The sequence below is a fragment of the Kogia breviceps genome, chromosome 15 (genome assembly GCF_026419965.1).
Source record: "Kogia breviceps isolate mKogBre1 chromosome 15, mKogBre1 haplotype 1, whole genome shotgun sequence".
Lineage (NCBI taxonomy): Eukaryota > Metazoa > Chordata > Mammalia > Artiodactyla > Physeteridae > Kogia > Kogia breviceps.
The window spans coordinates 53,086,100-53,104,826 of record NC_081324.1 but is presented as its reverse complement, the minus strand read 5'-3'; the positions used below and the strand labels follow the sequence as shown (position 1 = coordinate 53,104,826).

At 37.6% G+C, this 18,727-nt stretch overlaps 1 protein-coding gene across 1 annotated transcript in view; it reads left to right on the top strand.

Moving 5' to 3' along the window:
- THOC1 (THO complex subunit 1) overlaps nt 1–18,727 on the top strand; it is a 50,563-nt gene that overhangs the window by 31,246 nt on the left and 590 nt on the right. Inside the window, exons 12-20 of the mRNA XM_059039966.2 lie at nt 10,797–10,897; nt 12,141–12,207; nt 12,403–12,453; nt 12,544–12,614; nt 13,020–13,115; nt 13,884–13,949; nt 15,547–15,630; nt 17,283–17,430; nt 18,181–18,256. Of these exons, the coding sequence (XP_058895949.1) occupies nt 10,797–10,897; nt 12,141–12,207; nt 12,403–12,453; nt 12,544–12,614; nt 13,020–13,115; nt 13,884–13,949; nt 15,547–15,630; nt 17,283–17,430; nt 18,181–18,256 (760 nt within the window). The remainder of the gene's footprint in view (nt 1–10,796; nt 10,898–12,140; nt 12,208–12,402; nt 12,454–12,543; nt 12,615–13,019; nt 13,116–13,883; nt 13,950–15,546; nt 15,631–17,282; nt 17,431–18,180; nt 18,257–18,727) is intronic.

Genomic DNA, 18,727 nt, shown 5'->3' with positions numbered 1-18,727 from the left:
AGAAGGGTAGGTAAGTCCAAATATATTAGTAATGACTGTATAAACTGATTTAATTTACCTAATAAGAGAGATTATCACATTGGATTTTTTTAAAAATCCAGGCATATTTATTCATTTAAATGAAACAGACATATAAAATTCTTTGGTTGAATAAAGAATTCAAAATTTTATTTTACCATATGTAGAAAGGGAAGAAAATTCCAAAGCCTCCTCTAACTTAACAAAGAAGCTTCCCAAAGATATATACCTTTCAGAAAGCTTGAGATATCAATTTAAATAATATTATCAGGTCAAAACAGTTAAAAAATACAACCAGTAAGAGTTGTATGCTTTTAGCAGTTAAAGGTCACATTTCTCAGGACATGACAACTATTTCAAAACCCTGGATATCTTAAAAGATTTTTTTTTGGACAGTTGACATTTCCAAGGACATTTTAGAAAGAAGCAGGATTATACATTTTCAGAGACATCTCCACATTGGAATGTAAAATCAGTGCTTTTTGTATCGATCTCCATTCACCACTTTATCAGAACTGGTCCCTGAGTAGTGTCTCCCTTACTAACTATGAGCTTTGTTTCACCAGCAGTGCAGACAGCATGAGCTTTCAGGGTTAAGCACTGGAATTCCATTAGGTAACGTTTTGATAGAGGGAAAAGCAGGGTTTAGAAGCTTAAAACTTTACGATATGGGAAAGAAAAAAAGGCACAGAGAATTTCAACAAAGAATGTAAGGCGTGTGATGTTTTGCATCTTCACTTCCATTTGTTGCCTCTTAAGCAGTAACTTTATCTTAAATTTCAACCTATAAAAGAACCCTTCCTGTGCAATCTTCCTATTTTTCCTATGTATTTCCAGTGTTTATTACTTAGCATCCAGGTGAAAATATTTGTAATGCACCACTTGATAAGTTTTACTGCTTCACTAAAAGAAGCCATCTAGCATTTCTATAACACCTTACATGATGTTTTACATCCCAGGATTTCTGAAAAGGCCATCCCACCTAAGTGTGTGCCAATCTAATGTTACTTCTCAACTTTCTTATTTTTTTTTTCATTTTTTTTCAACTTTCTTCTGGTTGTAGATTTGGTAAATGACAGAAACACTCTTGATTTTTCAGAGATATATTTCTTGCCCGTGAGAGCTAGCTTAAGTGAAATCAAAAGCCATTTAATTATTTGGAGTATAGCCCATCGTTTCAGTGGTGAGCAGGTTTAGGAGAGTGGTCTTGTCATTACAAGGTTAGGTCTTTCATCACTCAAATAGAGCATATAGCCTCATTTGATGGCCGTGTTATTACTCAGAACCCTTGTGTTTTGCTTACATGAATGTGGTCAAACTTTTTCTTAGGAGAGTTTTCCTTATATCATCTTTAGGAAGGATGATATAACCTTTCTAGTTAGAGACAGGCTGATCATATAGCAGCTTCAGGTAGGCACAGATTTTACAGATAAAATAGATATGTTTCTAATTAATCATACCTTCTTTCTTAAAGGTGGAAGTTTCCACTAGAAACTCATGCCTTAGGTTATGATTGTAAACACTAATTTCCAACAATATAGTTCCCTTGTTAACGTAGCAAAATAATCCCTGGATTATTATTTTTAGTGGAGAACTGCCAGTTCCTTAAGTTTAGTCCAGAGTCATACTCAGAAATTTTAAGGGAGGATATCACCTCTAATTGTCCAGTTTATCATACTGTGTGAAGGGCACTGTATTATCATAGGAATTTCTCCCTCAGTACTGTGTAGCATGTAAAAGTAGAACCAACATTTTAAAACAAAATTCCAAGTATCATGAGTGTTAGCATGATGGTTAAAGGAATGTATTATTGTATCTTTGAGTTCTTACAGAAAAAAGTCCAGCCAGTAACTAGGTATGAGCTTCACGGTTACCCAGTTCTTCAGAATACCGACTCCTCTTCCCTTTACAGTTGAGACTCAGTGACCTAATGAAAAAGATCCAGGGGAATACTACAGAGCTATCAGTTAGCAGAGTGGTTGCCCCACAGTCACACACTAGTGTGGTCATTAGGCCATTCTTGTTCATGGAGGTAAGAGAAATAACAATTGTTCCCAGACTCTGCATTGTATGAAGAGCTCTCAAATAAGAACGTTTAGTCACTTAAAAAAATAAAAAGTTCCTGGCAGAAAGAAGCTGTCAGTACAGCCTTAAATTTTTCATACTTTCTCTATCCATTTGAGAGATAGCCAAGGCTGAGTCTTTATGTAGTGAAGGCCAAGACAGGTCTCATCTTTTATGAGACACACTACAACCTAGTTAGGAAATGACAGGCAGGCTAACCACTTTCCTATAATATCCTTTAGTTTCATCAGTTGCTTCATATGGGACTCCCTTTAAACAGGTCTGGGAGGTTTTTGGACAACTCTGGAACACCGCTTGAGTTTTCCTTGTCTGCAGTCAGAGAGCGAGCCAGCCCTCCAACTAGTTCCAGGAGTGTACTGTGAGGTTCCTGGAGTTGGTCAGAAGTTTAAGTAGAAACTAGATCATTGATCCCTGTGCCCCCAGAGAAACAAAGTTATAGCAAGGAACTGTTAAATGGGTGGCGCTGACATTTCTTATAGGTCCAAGATAGAAGGCCTTACACTTTAAAAATCATATAAGCACTCAGCAGTCCTTAATAAGAACAGAGCAGTGTTTTCCACTGATGAACCTTGATATAAATCAGTTGTTAGACTTTACGTCTTGACACCATCCATCCGAGTTAACTGGTTGGGCTTCTCACAACTGTGATTAGAATATTTGACACACTTGATTCAGGCTTTGAAGTAATCTAACACAACATTATCTAGCACATCAGTGTTGGCCCTTGGGTGGACACTGGGGAAGTATCAGAAATTTAGCTGGCCTACCATTAACATTTCATAAGGAGAGAAACCAAATTTCTGTTTACTATAGATCTCATTGTCATATGAGCTGTAGGCAATGTGTCTAACCACTATAGTTGAAATATATACAAACTCTTGGGTTAGTTTATTTTTCAGAATTCTCTTTTGATGTTTGACTTTCTCTGCTGAATTCCAGTTCTATGGCATGAAGGCATTGATGAATCGTTAGGGTTTTACAAACTGCAGTTTGTTTGAAGACTTTTGCTGACACTCATGTCAGTTTTAACATATGGGTGTACTTCCACTCATCTGAAAAGGTAAACACAATTACTAAAGTTTTAACGTGCATAAAATCAACCTGAAATGGTCCGCAAGGTGGGAGGCATGAGCTGCCCTCTTTATTGTGACACTCCTGTACTCTGTGGGCCTGACACAGGGCAGCTCCATAAATACCATTGAACATATTGGAAAGTTTAGAGCATACTCATCATTCTTTATTATTTTTAGAATCCCTTCTGTGTGTGTCAATCCATAGTTATGCATGCAAGATAAGAGTAAATTCTTTGGTGCTGCCAAGCAGCCATTTAGGAAAGACTAAAGATAGTGTTAAAAAAATACCCTGCCAGTGTAGACTGGATTTGGAGCCTAGTTCTGAAGAAGGACAAAGTATTTTATGTCATGTGTGTAGGTCACAAATAAAGTGAGAGGTAAAAATTACCACTTTAAATGCATTAATGAAAAATTTAAGAGTGACAAATTGAGAATTCAGGAAGCTAAAAAAGATACGGAATAAACCTCAACAGAGAAGTAAGTAATAATAATAGCACAAATTAATGAAATAGAACAAAGAAACTATAGAACATATCAGGAAAACCAAAGGCTTTGAAAAGAAAAATTTTATAAAAAGAATTTTTGTAGAAGTTCTTGTAGAACAGGCCTAAGGAAAAAAGTGAAAACGTGCCAATAAACAAAATAGGAGTAATTGGAAATACAGAGGCAGTAAAATGTGTAAGAGACTATATTTTTGAACTGCTGATTTTTAAATCTAGTGAAATAGTAATTCTGTAGAAAAACTTAATTACCAAAATGGATTCACAAAGAAATTAAAAGCCTGAATAAACATATAACTATTAAAGAAATAGTAATCAAAGTGACACCTTTCAAATGACATCAGGCCCAGATTTTTTTAGGTACGTACTATCAGCACTTCAAGGAATAGAGGAAAAGCAACCCAGGTCCTTACATGAGATTAATGTAACTTTTAAATAAAATCCCAATAAGGACAGAACAAGAAAAAAGTATATATATCAATTTCATTTATGAATAGAGATGAAAAATGTATTGTAAAAATTCACAAATCAGTTTTTTAAATTGATAGCTATTTTTAAAAAGTAGAGACTAGGGGCTTCCCTGATGGCGCAGTGGTTAAGAATCCGCTTATCAGTGCAGGGGACACGGGTTCGAGCCCTGCTCCGGGAAGATCCCACATGTCGTGGAGCAACAAAGTCCGTGTGCCACAACTACTGAGCCTGCGCTCTAGAGCCTGTGAGCCACAACTACTGAGCCCATGTGCCACAACTGTAGCCTGCACACCTAGAGCCTGTGCTCCGCAACAGAAGCCACCGCAATGAGAAGCCCACGCACAGCAACGAAGACCCAGTGCAGCCAATCAATCAATCAATTTAATAAAATAAAGTAAATAAAAAAGAGACTAAATAATATTTATAATTTTAATAGTATTTATTATTTAAGTCTAATAGACTTAATATTTATTAATATTTTAATCCAGGATTGTGTGATTCAATACCAGAAAGATTAATATGAAATTAACAGATTAACGGTTTTTTTAAAAAAACTATGATCATCTCAGATGCCAAGAAAATTATTTCAATACAATCTAATACTCATTACAAAACCAAATCAGAAATAGAAGGGAATTTTCTCTAACTTGATTAAGGGGATTGACAAAAACCCTATATATAGCAAGCATCATATGTAATGATCAAACTTTCAAAAGTATTCTCAGTAATTTCAAGAGCAAGACACGGATATCTACCAACCATATTTCTGTTCAACGCTGTAGTGGAGGACGTACATTTCAATAAGAGAAAACAAAACAGAAATGAGAGTTATGTGTATTGGAGAGAAAAGACTGAACTGTCTCTAATTGAAGGCAATATAATTGTCTACAGAGAAAATCCAAGAGAACCAACAAACTTTGAATTAAGGAGGCTTCAGCCAAGATACAAAAGAAACATCAATAGTGTTCCTATAAGTAACTGGTTACAAAATGTTATTTAAAACAGCAATGAAAACATACCTATGAATAATCTTCATGGAGAAAATTATTAAAATAAAGAGGTATGACTACATTTATAGATAGGAAGACCCAGTGCAACTTCTCCCCAAATGTGTCCATAAATTCAGTGTATTTTAAATCAAATCCAAACAGGCTTTTTGAGGGAACTTGAATAGTTGATTTTAAAGTTTTTATGGAAAAGCAAAAAGCCAGGAGTAACTAAGCCAAGAGTAACTTCTTCCTCCGAAGAAGGAACAGTTGCCCTATCAGATATAGATACTAAGACCTATAAAGCTCTAATAATTAAAACACTAAGTATTAGTACAGGTATAAAGAAGAAAAAAGAACTAGGACTAGACAAAGTGAACAGACCAGCCACAAAGTAGGAGAAGATATTCACCATCTCCAGAACTGAGGAAGATTAGTATTTTGAATATACCATTGACAAAAAGACAACCAAATGGAAAACAGGAAAGATGGTATGAACAGGTAATTTACAGATGTAGAAACCTGAATAGCTAATGAGCTTATAAAAGACGCTAAATGTCACTAGTAGCCAAAGAAATTAAAATGATGAGATAATCACTTCACATTTGTCAAATTGACCAAAATTAAATATCCTAACAATAAATGAAATGTATTGGCAAAAGTGTGGGGAAAGGAGAACTTTAACACACCACTGGTTGAAGTATAAGTTGATACAGCCACTTTGCAGAGTAATTTTATAATAAAGAGCAAAGTTAAAACTTCCAAGATGTGGGCCCTAGAGAATAATCATACATATGCACAAGGAAATATATAACTCATTGTAACTTCGGTGTTTGCAAGTGAAAGTGTGGAAACAACCTAAATGTTCATAAGCAGGAGACAGGGTAGGTGGTAAATTATGGTAAATTTATACCGTCAAGTTCTATAAAGCACTGAAAATGGATGAAATAGGATGGGGTTTGGCACATTACTTACTGCCTATTTCTGTAAACGAGTTTATTGGCTCACAGCCATGCTCACTCCTTTACGTGTCGTCTGTGGCTGCTTCTGCATGGCAACAGCAGAGATAAGTAGTCGCGACGAGGACTGTATGACCACAAAGCCTAAAATAATTTACTGACCCTTGACAGAAATTTGTCAACCCCTAAACTAGAGCTACATGTATCAAGTTGTGTAAATGTCCAACATAATATATGAAAGGTAGCTTATTGCAGAATAATGTGTGTAGTACAGAGTTTGAAAACATGCAAAATACTTTGATATTTATAGATGCCTCTATATGTATAATAGTGTAAAATATGCATTAGAATCAGCAACACCGAATACTTGGTAGTACTTTCCATAGTGGAGGGAGCTTATAGAGGGGCTTCAACAGTTTTGATAATATTCTGTTTCTTTAAGAAATGTGGAACAAGTAAAAATGTTAGGATTTGATAAGTAACTGGGTCGTGAGACATGAATGTTGTATTAACTGTACCTTTTTGAACTTTAAAAAATAGTCCACAATTTGAAAATTGGATATTTTGATCTGATGTGTTAATAATCACAAATTAGTAAGAATTTAATTAATGAGAATGCTCTTAATATTTTGTTTTTTAGTAAAGATTTTTTAAGCATTTTGTGTTAAAGTAACAGAAATGGAAGATTTCATACTTCAGTTTAATTTTTCCAGAACATTGTTTTGCTTTTAAATTTTTTTATTATGAAAAGTTTCAAATGTGCAGAAAGGAATATTGTTTGTATGTACGATTTATTGACAGAAAGGCACATAAGAATAACTAAGAAGAGTAGCCTGAGCCTTTTTAGGTTTAGAATAATAATCAGGAAGGCTGAGGCCTGAGCTAAGAGGTTTAGTAAAAGCTAAGGACAATAAAAGCCCCTTTGTTCACACAACAAAGAAATATTTGACCCAATGCATGATGTAAATGGTATAATTTTTAAAATAACTGAAGAAAAGCAGGACTAGAAAATATATATTATCGAAGAAAATACAATTGATAGTCCCACCTCTTACTAACTAGCTGTGTAATCTTGCAGGGGTCATTTTAACTTGTCAGGGCCTCATTTTCTTAAGGATAGTGTGATGCAGTTAGTTTAAATGATCAAACTAGTCCCCTCCCACCTGTGATTCAATGTCTTGTTGACTCCTGTTTTCAATCCATTGTTTCTGTCAAAAAAAAATGATCATCCAACATAAAAAATAAATGTGGAATAGGGGACTTAAAGCTCAAGGTAGATGAAAAGTTCATAAACAGCACCTATTTCTTCAAGCCAGGAGTTCCTGTCTTCACTCTAAGCTGAATGCCTCAGGGTCTTCAAACAGGCCAGTCTTTTACTTTCCTCAGTCTTTGTACCTCCTGTTTCTTTCTTCTATATGCTCCAACTTTAGGTTTGCTCCTGTGGCTCATGGTTGCTTGCTTTTTCCAGGAAGTGTTCCTGGAGTAGTTTAGGCAAATGGATGGTGGAGCCTCTCGGTGAATTAGCCAACACTAGAGAAAAGCAGACTTTGTTGAGGAAATTGGTGTGTTTTATTTTGGACAGGAAATCTGATCAAGTGTCAGTGGGATATTCAAATAGAGATATGTAGTAGCTTCTTGAGCACACAGATCTGGAGATTAGGAGCGAGATCTAGGTTGAGAGTGTAGATTTGGTATATAGTTTGGTTATCAGCTTATACGTGGTAATTAAAGAGGAGAGTGTAGACTGGAAAGAGAAGAAAGCATCAAACCAAATCCTGAAGGAAATCAGCATTTGAGGGAGAAGGAAAAGAGAAGGAGAGAAGAAGATAGTGAGATTGGAGGAGAACTAGAAAAATATGACCCTGTGGAAGCCAAGCATATCGAGTAGGATGAGGACTATGAAGAGTGCTCATTGGATTTAACAACAAATAAGTCATCTGTGGTCTTGGCAAAACACTTCCCGTGGATTGGTGACCCAGAACACCACTGGTTGAGGCAGGTTGAGGGGAGGATTGGAAACAGTGAATGTAGCTAGTTCTTTCAAGAAGCTTTGCTGTTCAGGAAGGATAAGGTGAGGCTGTAGGATCTTTCTGAGAGTAGTTATTAAATGCTAATGGAAAGGAGCTTGGAAAGAAGAAAGGATTGAAGATAAGGCACCAGGGTGGTTAACTGATGGGATGTCCAGATAGAAGGATAACCTTCAGCAAAGATCCTGAAGATGTTGTGCAGAGGAAATGAGGCGAACAAGGATATGGGTGCAGCTGAAACTTCCATTTTAATGAGTTTTTCTCCTCGTTGAAGGTAGAGGGAATTATCTCCTGAGAGCGACAAGGGTAGTAAGTAGTGTTCTGGTAAGTACAAGGGATTTGAAATAGTTGCTGTGGAGAATAGGAGGGAGAACAGCCTTGGAGGATAAAGATTGCTGATTAGAGACAAGGGAGAATTCTAAGTTGGAGACATAGCAGTGGTACCATCTGCGTAGCTGTGTGATCTGTATTTTTTTCAAGCAGCTCCACCTGCGGCTAGATGGGAAGCCTTAGTGTTAGGATAGAGAAGGTGACTAAGTTGGTTTGCTCCAAGTTGCCCTTTTGCTCAGTAGATGTGACAGAAGTATGGGACGAGGGTGTTAAGGAAGTTGGCAAGAAAGTCGTTGAAGAGATAGACCACGTACTCTAGAACAGGGGTCAGCTGACTACAGGCCAAATGTGGCCCACTGCCTGCATTGTGTTGTTTTTATACATTTTAAATGTTTACATAAGTACTTACATAATATCCATAATATGCCTCTTGGCTCACATAGCCTAAAATATTTACTCTCTGGCCCTCTAAGAAAACATTTCCTGACCTTTATCTAGACTAAAATAGGATTATAGTAAAAACAGGATGGGACTTACAGATAGGCAGAAAATAGAGGGTCCAAGGAACTTAAGGTCTCAGTAAAGTCAGAATATTAGGTACATACATTGGGAAAACTGAGTGGGAAGGATAGGAGGTTGAAGTGAGAGTCTTGTGAGTTAAATTTCAGAGCTGGGGCAGCTGCAAGTGACAACCAGGTCCAGCTGTGGCCATGGTAGTCGGGGACCAAAGTAGAGGGGCTGTGACTGTCAGTGGAGTTGAGGTCAGGGAACTGAGAGCCCAAGCGGAGATATAAAGTCATCCAGGAGTGGAGGAAAGGGAGATTGGGGGCGTGCCATTCAGCCTGCCAATTTGGGATGGTTAATACAGTAACAGAATCAGATCCTTAAATCACATCTCTAAAAGCGAGGGAACCCCCATTGGAAGGCCAGTCGTATGTTTAAAATTAAAAGAAGAAAGGGCATGGTGTTTGCTTGAACAAGAACCAGCCTTGTGGAAGAAGTGGCTGGTGAATAAATGGCTAATGAACGTTAGGCTGCTGCATGACCAAGTCACCCAGGATGGCTGTTCTCTTGCTCTCTGTACATCCCCTGCCGACCAGTGCCTGCTTCACCTACACCCTGCTCACATGACTGCCCTTCTACATACCTGCCCCAGGCCCCAGCTGGTGATTGTTCTAGTCTTTAGGTCAGAAGATCTCCGCCAGGAGAGCTTACCTAAGGGGCAGTGAGGGGCATGCACCTCTGCTAGTTTCCCTGGTAACCGATGACATCAATTCCCACTATAACTGGTAACCTCCCCCTTCCCCCCAGGAGCGAAGACTGCTGCCTCGTCCTGCCCACCGTCTGCCACACATGGTGGGGTGTCACTCCAGGCCTTGCTTTCAAACGTGTAAGCTTCCGCGTCTGTTAAACCATTGACGTCTCTGTTGCCGACTCCAGGCTCTGCTGTCTTTTGAGGCTGGGCAAGTACAGGGCTTGCAGGCCTGTGGGGTGCAGCCCAACTGCTGTGTTAGTAGATGAAAGCATAGTGTGTGATGCGTTGCCCAAGGAACTTGGGACCTGGAACTGGAAATTGGTTCCTAGGGCTGTCAGGTGTTTCACTGGTTATTCATTTAGAAGAAGGAGGCCTCCATTGTTGCTTTAGGTCTGGAAGGCAGAACAGCACAAACAGGGTTTGTGGACATAGACGTAGCTTTCCCTCAGCACGTGGGACAGAATCAGAATGACGCCTTCATCACTGAGGTCATTCTTACAACAAGACCAGCTAGGTGGCATTGTTGTTGAAGAGCTTCCTCATAAATGACCTTCAAGTCCTTTCTAATCCAAATTCTGTGATAATACAGGTGTGACACAATTTTCTCTAAAATATAAAAACAATCCATTTAACTCATGGATAATTTTTCACCTCTGATTCTTCTCATTTGCTTGTTATTGAGCACCCACCCTGTTGCAGGCACTTCCTAGGACTACAGAAAAGAGCGACATCCCTCAGTATTGTATTGTTTATCCACAGGGAACTCTTCTTTAGCCGTTATTTATATGTGGGAAAGTGACAGCCATACTTTTACTTTTTTATATTTCTGCTTTTATCCTGACCTCAGGACCACAGATACAACATTGCTATCCACCAACATAAATACTTCATGGCATAAAATGGTTAAGAAAGCTAAATGAAGCTTTGCTACTCTATCCTGGGGCTTGTGCAGTAACGCCTCACATGCAGTGAGTTCTCAGCACATATTTTTTTGAATTGAAATCTTCCATTTCTGTAATAGCATCACCTGCACCTTTAGGTAGAACTTGAATTTAATGTGGTGTTTTATGTGTGTGCTTGTTTTTCGAGTAGCTGATGGATTTACAACTGAGCGACAGTAACTTTCGTCGACACATCCTGTTGCAGTATCTCATTTTATTCCAGTATCTCAAGGGGCAGGTCAAATTTAAAAGGTAAGTTAATATGGGTAGTAAATGGTTTATAAACAGCAGCAAAGAGAATGATTGCTTACTGATATGTATTTTTATGCAGCGGGCTCATTTTGTGTGGAAGGGTCACCTCCCTGAAACATTTCATTTGCAGCAATATTAGATAATCAGGGGCTTTTGTTAGCTTAACAAGATGCTAAAGTATTTGTTTTAGAGAAAAGGCATTGACTGTATTTGCTGCCAGTGTCTTTTGCTGAGCCCAGCATCCTGGGAGTTCTCAGCTGTCTTGGTGGGTGGAGGTCTCTGCTCCTGATTTCCATCATTTCTCACCTCACTCAGACCTTCTCCAAACCTGATTTGCAAACTCAGCCAATAATACTTCTTTCTCCAGGTGTGGGACTATCTAGGACATTAGAACTGAAAAAAATTAAGTAAAGCTTTGAAGCATGAAGTTTCTTTGGGGTTTCAGAAAACCTAATCAGGACCTCCATTGTCAGTCTGAATACCTCCACCTGTAGGGCAGACTAGTCCCTCTTGTCCCACCCAAAACTGAAGCAGAGCTCCCTGTTACTGGATGGTATTGGAAGTTTGCAGAGCAGTGTTGTATTAGTTGTAAAGAATGTGGCTTTCTACCTGCTGGTTTTGAATCCCACTTTCATCACCCACTAGCTGCAGTTCAGCTTTCAGACTTGTAATTTTAAGATAACACATAGCAAGCACTCAAAAATGTTGTTTGTTATTCTTCTATCTGTTGTGGAGGTTTGGTATAGCATAGTAGAAATTGGAGGCAGACCTGGGTTTGAATTCAGGCGTTATGGCTTGAGCCTCTGTAGTCTGTTTAATATATGCACGTTCTTGTTTTGAGAATTAAATGAATAATGTATGTAAAGTCCTTAGATCCTGGCACATGGCAGTCTATCAGTATTTGTTGGATGGCTATAAACCATAGAGCACCTAGTACATAGTGAGAGCTGAATTAATGGCAGCTATTAACAATTTGGGTCTGCCTTCAGCCTTCTCTAGAGTTTTGGGGGTTTTATTCATTGTATCTTGAATGCGTTTTAAAGGAACATAGTGTGACTTATTTGAATGTGCATCTTGGAGAGGAGTATGTTAACATTTTCTCTGAGGCTTATTATCCCACATTGAACTTATTTTAGGAAGCATTCATTGCTTTGTTCAGTGTTTCTTCAAGACAGTACGTAAACCTTAAAATTGAATATACATTCTTGTAACTCAAGCATGCTTTTATTGCTTTGTTTCCTAGTTCAAACTATGTTTTAACTGATGAGCAATCACTCTGGATTGAAGATACTACAAAATCAGTTTATCAAGTAAGTTCATCACGCAACAAACCCATGATTGAACAAAATGAAAATTTAGAATTTTCTTTGTTTCAGCCCCAAATAGGAAAATAAGGATAAAGTTAAGCTCAGGTACAAGACCACAAACACTTCTTGGTTCTCTGCCTACAAACCACTATGATGCAGAAAGTTGTTGAAAGCTTAGTATATTCTTTCTAATCACAGCTACTATCTGAAAACCCCCCTGATGGAGAAAGATTTTCAAAGATGGTAGAGGTATGTGTTTTATATTTACATAGTCTTATTAGCACCCAATAGAGTTTCAGAGTCTTCATTATGGAAATGTAATTTCTTTGTTTTTCCCAGCATATATTAAACACTGAAGAAAACTGGAACTCATGGAAAAATGAAGGCTGCCCAAGTTTTGTGAAAGAAAGGTAAATATATACTCATCTCAAGCAATATGAGAAAGGCTTTCAGAATACAGTTTGGTATGATTATTTTACATTATGTATGGATATGTGTAAATTTATTTCATATAAAAAATGTAAATTGCATTCCATAAAAATTACAACCACTTTGATATACTTCTATTTGACATTTTAATCTCAAATTTCTTGTCATTAACTTCTCAGAACAAACTGATCTGTTATTAATTATTGGGAAAAAAATGCTGTGTACCTACTCCTTGTAATTTGTCCCCTGGTGTGGCATTTTTGTCATCTCTCTAATGAGTTTAATAATATGAAGCTTTCATATGAAGTTTTTTTAGGAAGAAAACAGTAACTAAATTTTCTTTTACATTAAACATTTGAAATTCCAGTATGTTTTGTTCACCACAGAACATCAGATACCAAGCCGACAAGAGTAGTACGGAAGAGAACGGCTCCAGAGGACTTCCTAGGGAAAGGACCCAACAAAAAAATTCTGATGGGAAAGTAGGTTAACCTGTCTCACAGGTGGGATGTTATCATAGAGGCTTTTATATTGTGGAAATATTACTATCAGAACTCCCAAGGTTTTGTGTTTTTCCAGGTTTTGTGTTTGGTATGTACACAGATGACTAAAGCAAACCACACCCTATCAATCTGCAAGGTCCATCATGGATTCATGCAACGAGACAAAACTTACATTTTTTGTCTCCTGCTTCCAAAATCCATGGCTCTAGGTTCTGCCATTTTTTCCATGTCACAGACAATACAGTTGCTGTTAGATTGATCTAGCTTACTTCTAGTTGTTGCATGGTACTATAATCCTTTCATTTCTTTTACCTTCTAGTTAACTATTCATTGTGTTATACTGCATTTGAGTATTTTTAGAAAAAAGTAATGGTTATCACTATCATTAAAGGGAGCTCAGCTCAGCACTAGATGAGCTAGCGCTAGGTGAGTGCTAGCTCAACCTAGATGGGTGGGATGGGGGGGGATGGGAGGGCAAGCCAAGAGGGAGCAGATATAGGTATACATATATGATTCACTTCATTGTACAGCAGAAACTAACAACATTGTAAAGCAATTTTACTCCAATAAAAGAAAAAAAATATTATCATTAAATATATGCTCATATAGACAATTTGCTAAATACCAAAAATGATTTAAACTCATCACCACCCCAAAATCCACTATTTAAGTATTTTTATAGTTTTATGGTAGAAGAGAATGGTATCCATAAAAATGTATTTATTTTTGTGTCTGTCTGTTTTGCAGTGAGGAGTTAACAAGGCTTTGGAATCTCTGTCCTGATAATATGGAAGCCTGTAAATCAGAGACAAGGCAGGTTTAAAATGTTTCATATGAAGTATTGCTTTTCTCAAATGTTAACTAGAGTAGAATTTTGTCAGCTATAAGCAGAGCGCAAAAGAAATTTTAAAGTTTACTGTGGTTGACTTTGGCCCAGCAGAATATAGCTTTCCATAAAACACCTAGAAGTACTGATAAAATAATTGTAGAAATCACAAGAAATAAAGACTCACAAAAGAAGGGGGAACTAAAAACCAAAGTAAGAACTAATGCTGTGGTTGCTTCTAGCTGGGGAGCAGTGCAGGTGATTCCCACATTGGGGAACCAGAGAACTTGGGTTTTAACGGCCACAAAAGGACAGAAAGTAAAGCCTTAGAGCTGCACAAATATGTAACTGCGTTTCCCCCAAGTAAAGCTGAGGCCCTCAGTGCGCACTATCTGTAAAAGAAGGGCACCGCGGGAGGAGGGGGGACTTGCTCACTGGCACAGGAAGCAAGGAGCTCATCCATTTCCACCTGAGATGTGGGCGGAAAGAAAAAAGTATTCCCTGAGAAATTATAACCACAGGTCTGTTGTCATGCAGTCTTAGAGTTTATGTTTATACTATCAGCAGTATAAAGGAACGACCCCCAAGCTAAGAGGGTGAACTAAAAAGTCCCAGGCTGATGATAGAAAGCTTGTGGCAGGGTAGGGCAGCCACACCTTCAACCTAAGCCGCACAAGGATTCTACAGGTAAGTCTGAAGATAAACTCACCATCCAAACTTAAGAAAACAATCTACCATGACTAAGAATCAGCAGACAGAAGAAGCAACTAAAAGGAACATGGCACTCTCAAAAAGGACCAGGCAAATTAGAAAAAACAAGTACTTCTTCTTGTAGCAATAAGAAAATATAGCCGTTTTGTACAACACAGGGAATATAGCCAATATTCTGTAATAACTGTAAACAGAAAAAAATCTTTTAAATTATATTAAAAAAATTTTTAAAAGATGTGATAAATGTTTAAATATATATATAGTCATTGAAATTACAAAATTTAATAGGCTGTCTTTAGAGAGCCCATTTTTCCTCATTTTAGTCAAAGATGTCTTCTGATAAGATTCTTGGGTCTTATTTGCTTGATAATAAATTTGACTGCATCAAATTTATTTCTACATACAAATGCAAGAAAGATGCAATTAAAAACCAATCATGCTACCATGGTAACAATCTAAACTAAGCTCAACGTTAAAGTCATATGGTCTGGTTATTAGTTTTGGTTTAATTCTGGTTTTAAAAATAAATATCCATGGATGTGGACATGGCATGAACATTTCCTGCTTGCTGGTAAAATTTAAATGCTCTTAAACCCCTGGCTACCCTGTGACCAGCAGCACTGTCATATGTGACAGTATATAGCACAGTGTGTGTCACATTATAGACTATAGTATATAAAATGGTGTAGTACACACTGCCCTCTCTTTATTGTCCCCTTTGAGAATTTGTTTTGAGTCACCTCCTTGAAAATCTGAGTTCCTAAGTAATCTAACTGAAAAGTCAGTGTGGGTAATGCTGGAATCTTTATTGCCACCATTGTATGAGCATTAAGAACACACATGATCCTCACTAGTTTTTTTTTTAATGCCCAGGGAATATATGCCAACTTTGGAGGAATTCTTTGAAGAAGCCATTGAACAGGCAGACCCTGAAAACATGGTTGAAAATGAATACAAGTAAGTAATGTTTCTCATGAACGAATTTCCCGAATATCTCAAGAATTGTATGTATACTAGAATGCTTATCAAGGCAGACAGTTGAGAGCATAGTACTTTTCCTTTTAGCTGAGTTTATGTGCCAGCTTCACATTACTGCACGTCTTGATTTCAGTGACCATTCCTATCAACTCACAAGCATGACTTAGAGTCACGCTTGTGTCAGAAAAGTAGAAAAATCCCCCTTGAGCCCACCTCTATCACCTCTTTTCTCTGTTCCCTTTCAAATCACAGTATGTCCAACAGTGGTTGATAATTACTGCCTTCATTTCCTCAGCTCCTGTTCTCTGGTCAGCCCATGCCTGCTGGGCTGTCTCCCCATCACTCCACTGAAATAGCTCTGATCATTTTTTGACCTCTCAGCAGCATTCTCCAGTTGATCTCTCCCTGCTTAATGTTTTCTTCCCTTGACACCCAACTAACTGCACTCTCCTCCTGTTTTTCCCTTTGCCTCACTGTCTCAGTCTCCATTGCTGGCTCTCCATCTAACTCAAATTTTGTAGTAACTTCAGGAGTCAGTCTTAGCTGTATCTTCCAGGTGACACCACACAGCCCCATGGTTTTAAATAGGCATTACGGCATCGTGATCCGAGGGCAAGGGCCCTCTCATCAGCCTGCCTAGGTCAGTCCTGGGACTCTAGCACTTACTGGCTAGGCCTCTAAGGGCTAATTTAAACCCTTCTTTGCTTTGTTTTGTTATCTGTTAAATAGTAATAGTACCCATCTCACAGGGTTATTCTGAGCATTAAATAAGATGGTTCACGTTGAACCGTGCACTGCCTAGCGGTAGTTTTTCAGGTGCCAAGACTGTCTCTGAGGTAATGAGGCTTATTTATGAGCAATGACTGATAAACTAGATTGCTACTCTAAGAACTTGTGGGGACTTCCAAGTCACTTACAAAAACTCTTAAGTGGAACAAATCTGTGCTCTGGATTCTCTGTAGCTTGCCTGTTTCCAAAACATTATCTTTAGAGTTTCTCGGGTTTTTCTTACCTTACTGTGTACCACCTATTATTAAGGAACAGTTCGTGGATTCTGTTCTTGGTATCACTGCTTATGGTGTTGGCTACTGGATGTGTCCCTTTTAGTTTTGGAGTAATTTTTATTCACTGAGGTTGATATTCAGCAAATTAAAGTTTAGATGTTATATAAATTAAGAAAAACAGATTAATTAAATTAACATGAAAACTGTTGGGTTTATAAAATATTCTGAAACTCACACCTGTACATAGCATTGCCCGTTTGGATATCAAGTCAACTGAACATAGTGAACCTATTTTTTTCTCTCTAAATGACCAGGGGGATGATCTGTCCTGCACACACAGCATCTAGCCAGTCCTGGACACATACTAATTGACTTTTAACTTAAAATGTATGTAAACTTTTTAAATTTACAAACTGCTGCATATGAACCTGCCTCTTTGGACTCTGCTGGTTTCCGTGTATAAGTGAACTGCACACTGAGAGGTTCTTTAGGGCTATGATCAGAATGAGAAGAATGGTGCCTTCAGCTACTGACCTGGGAGTATAGAATTTTGCCTGGTGAACTACATTAACTAGAAGGGAATATAGAAATAAGTATAAATTACAAGACTGACATCTCTTTTTATAGGGCTGTGAACAACTCTAATTATGGTTGGAGAGCCCTGAGACTATTAGCGCGGAGAAGCCCTCACTTCTTTCAGCCAACCAACCAGCAGTTTAAAAGTTTGCCAGAATATCTCGAAAACATGGTAATAAAGCTAGCCAAGGAATTACCAGTAAGTAACACAGATCAATTTTTACATCCTTTAGTTCGTGTTACCTTCTTTTTTAAAACTGCTATTGCTGTTTGAGCTAAGAGCTGAATTTAGCCTTTATCATGTGGGAAAAAAAAATCCATAAACCCCCTTGTTTTAGAATGAGGAAAAAAATGCATATGAGTATACATTTATAGGAAGTACATAAATTGATAAAGTAACTTCATATACTATATAAAAAAACTTAATTATTATACTTTGATTGATTAAACTTGTTTTTTGTTTGCCAATGCATTATATTTTATCAAAGGTAGGGCCCATGGGGTAGTGGTAGGCAGCTTGGCCTATCTTTCTCCTCTTTTCTCTTTTCCAATACAATATGGTAATAACTATACTATATGCATAAATCTGAATAAAATTACTCAAAAAAAAATGTTAAGGACATGGTTGCTCCCCTAGTCTTCCCTAGACCATGTTACCATATGCTGAGTACTTGCAAGTCATCTTACCATACTTCTTACTGGCTCCCTTCTTCCCAGGTTGGAGTAAGAGTCTTTCCAACCTTCAGTCTTCCCCACCCCTCCTTCTCCAGGTTAACACTGTCCCACTGTGATCCTTACCTGACATTCACATTTAACACTGTCAAGGGTAAAGTTCTCGGCCCCGTAACTGGAATCTCATACCTAAATAGAAAGTATCCCCAGTTATCTGATTTTAGAAGTTGGCATTCTTTTAAAACATTCTTTTACAACATTCTTTTACTCATTTTAGCCTCCTTCTGAAGAAATAAAAACAGGTGAGGATGAAGATGAGGAAGATAATGATGCTTTACTGAAGGAAAATGAAAGTAAGAATTGAATTTTCTTGGCTATTTTACAAAATTGGAAAAGATTGGGGTTCTTTGTTGAGAGGTACGTTATTTGATCTACTTCTCAACTTCTACAATTTTTCTCAGCTGTTTCTTATATTGAGGAATCTAAAACATTGATAACTTAAAATAGTACCTTTTATACAGTAAAATTTGGAAGTGTTGGGAAGAAAAGTACTTAAATTTAAAGGCAACTCATACCTCTGTTAATTCTTGGGGTTTAGATTGGGGGCCAATGGTTTCAGAAGCCTTCCTAATAGAGGCAACAGCTTTAGCTTTGATTGAGTCCCTAATGATCATAAGAATGGTAATTCAACCCATGGAAAGTATAAAAAGGAACTGTTTTACTTTTAAAAGAAAGCTTATTAAAGGTGACTAATATCTCAGTGGCCCCATATTCCGTTTTATATTTTGAATTGTACACATCCTTGTACTTTGTTCATAACTTAT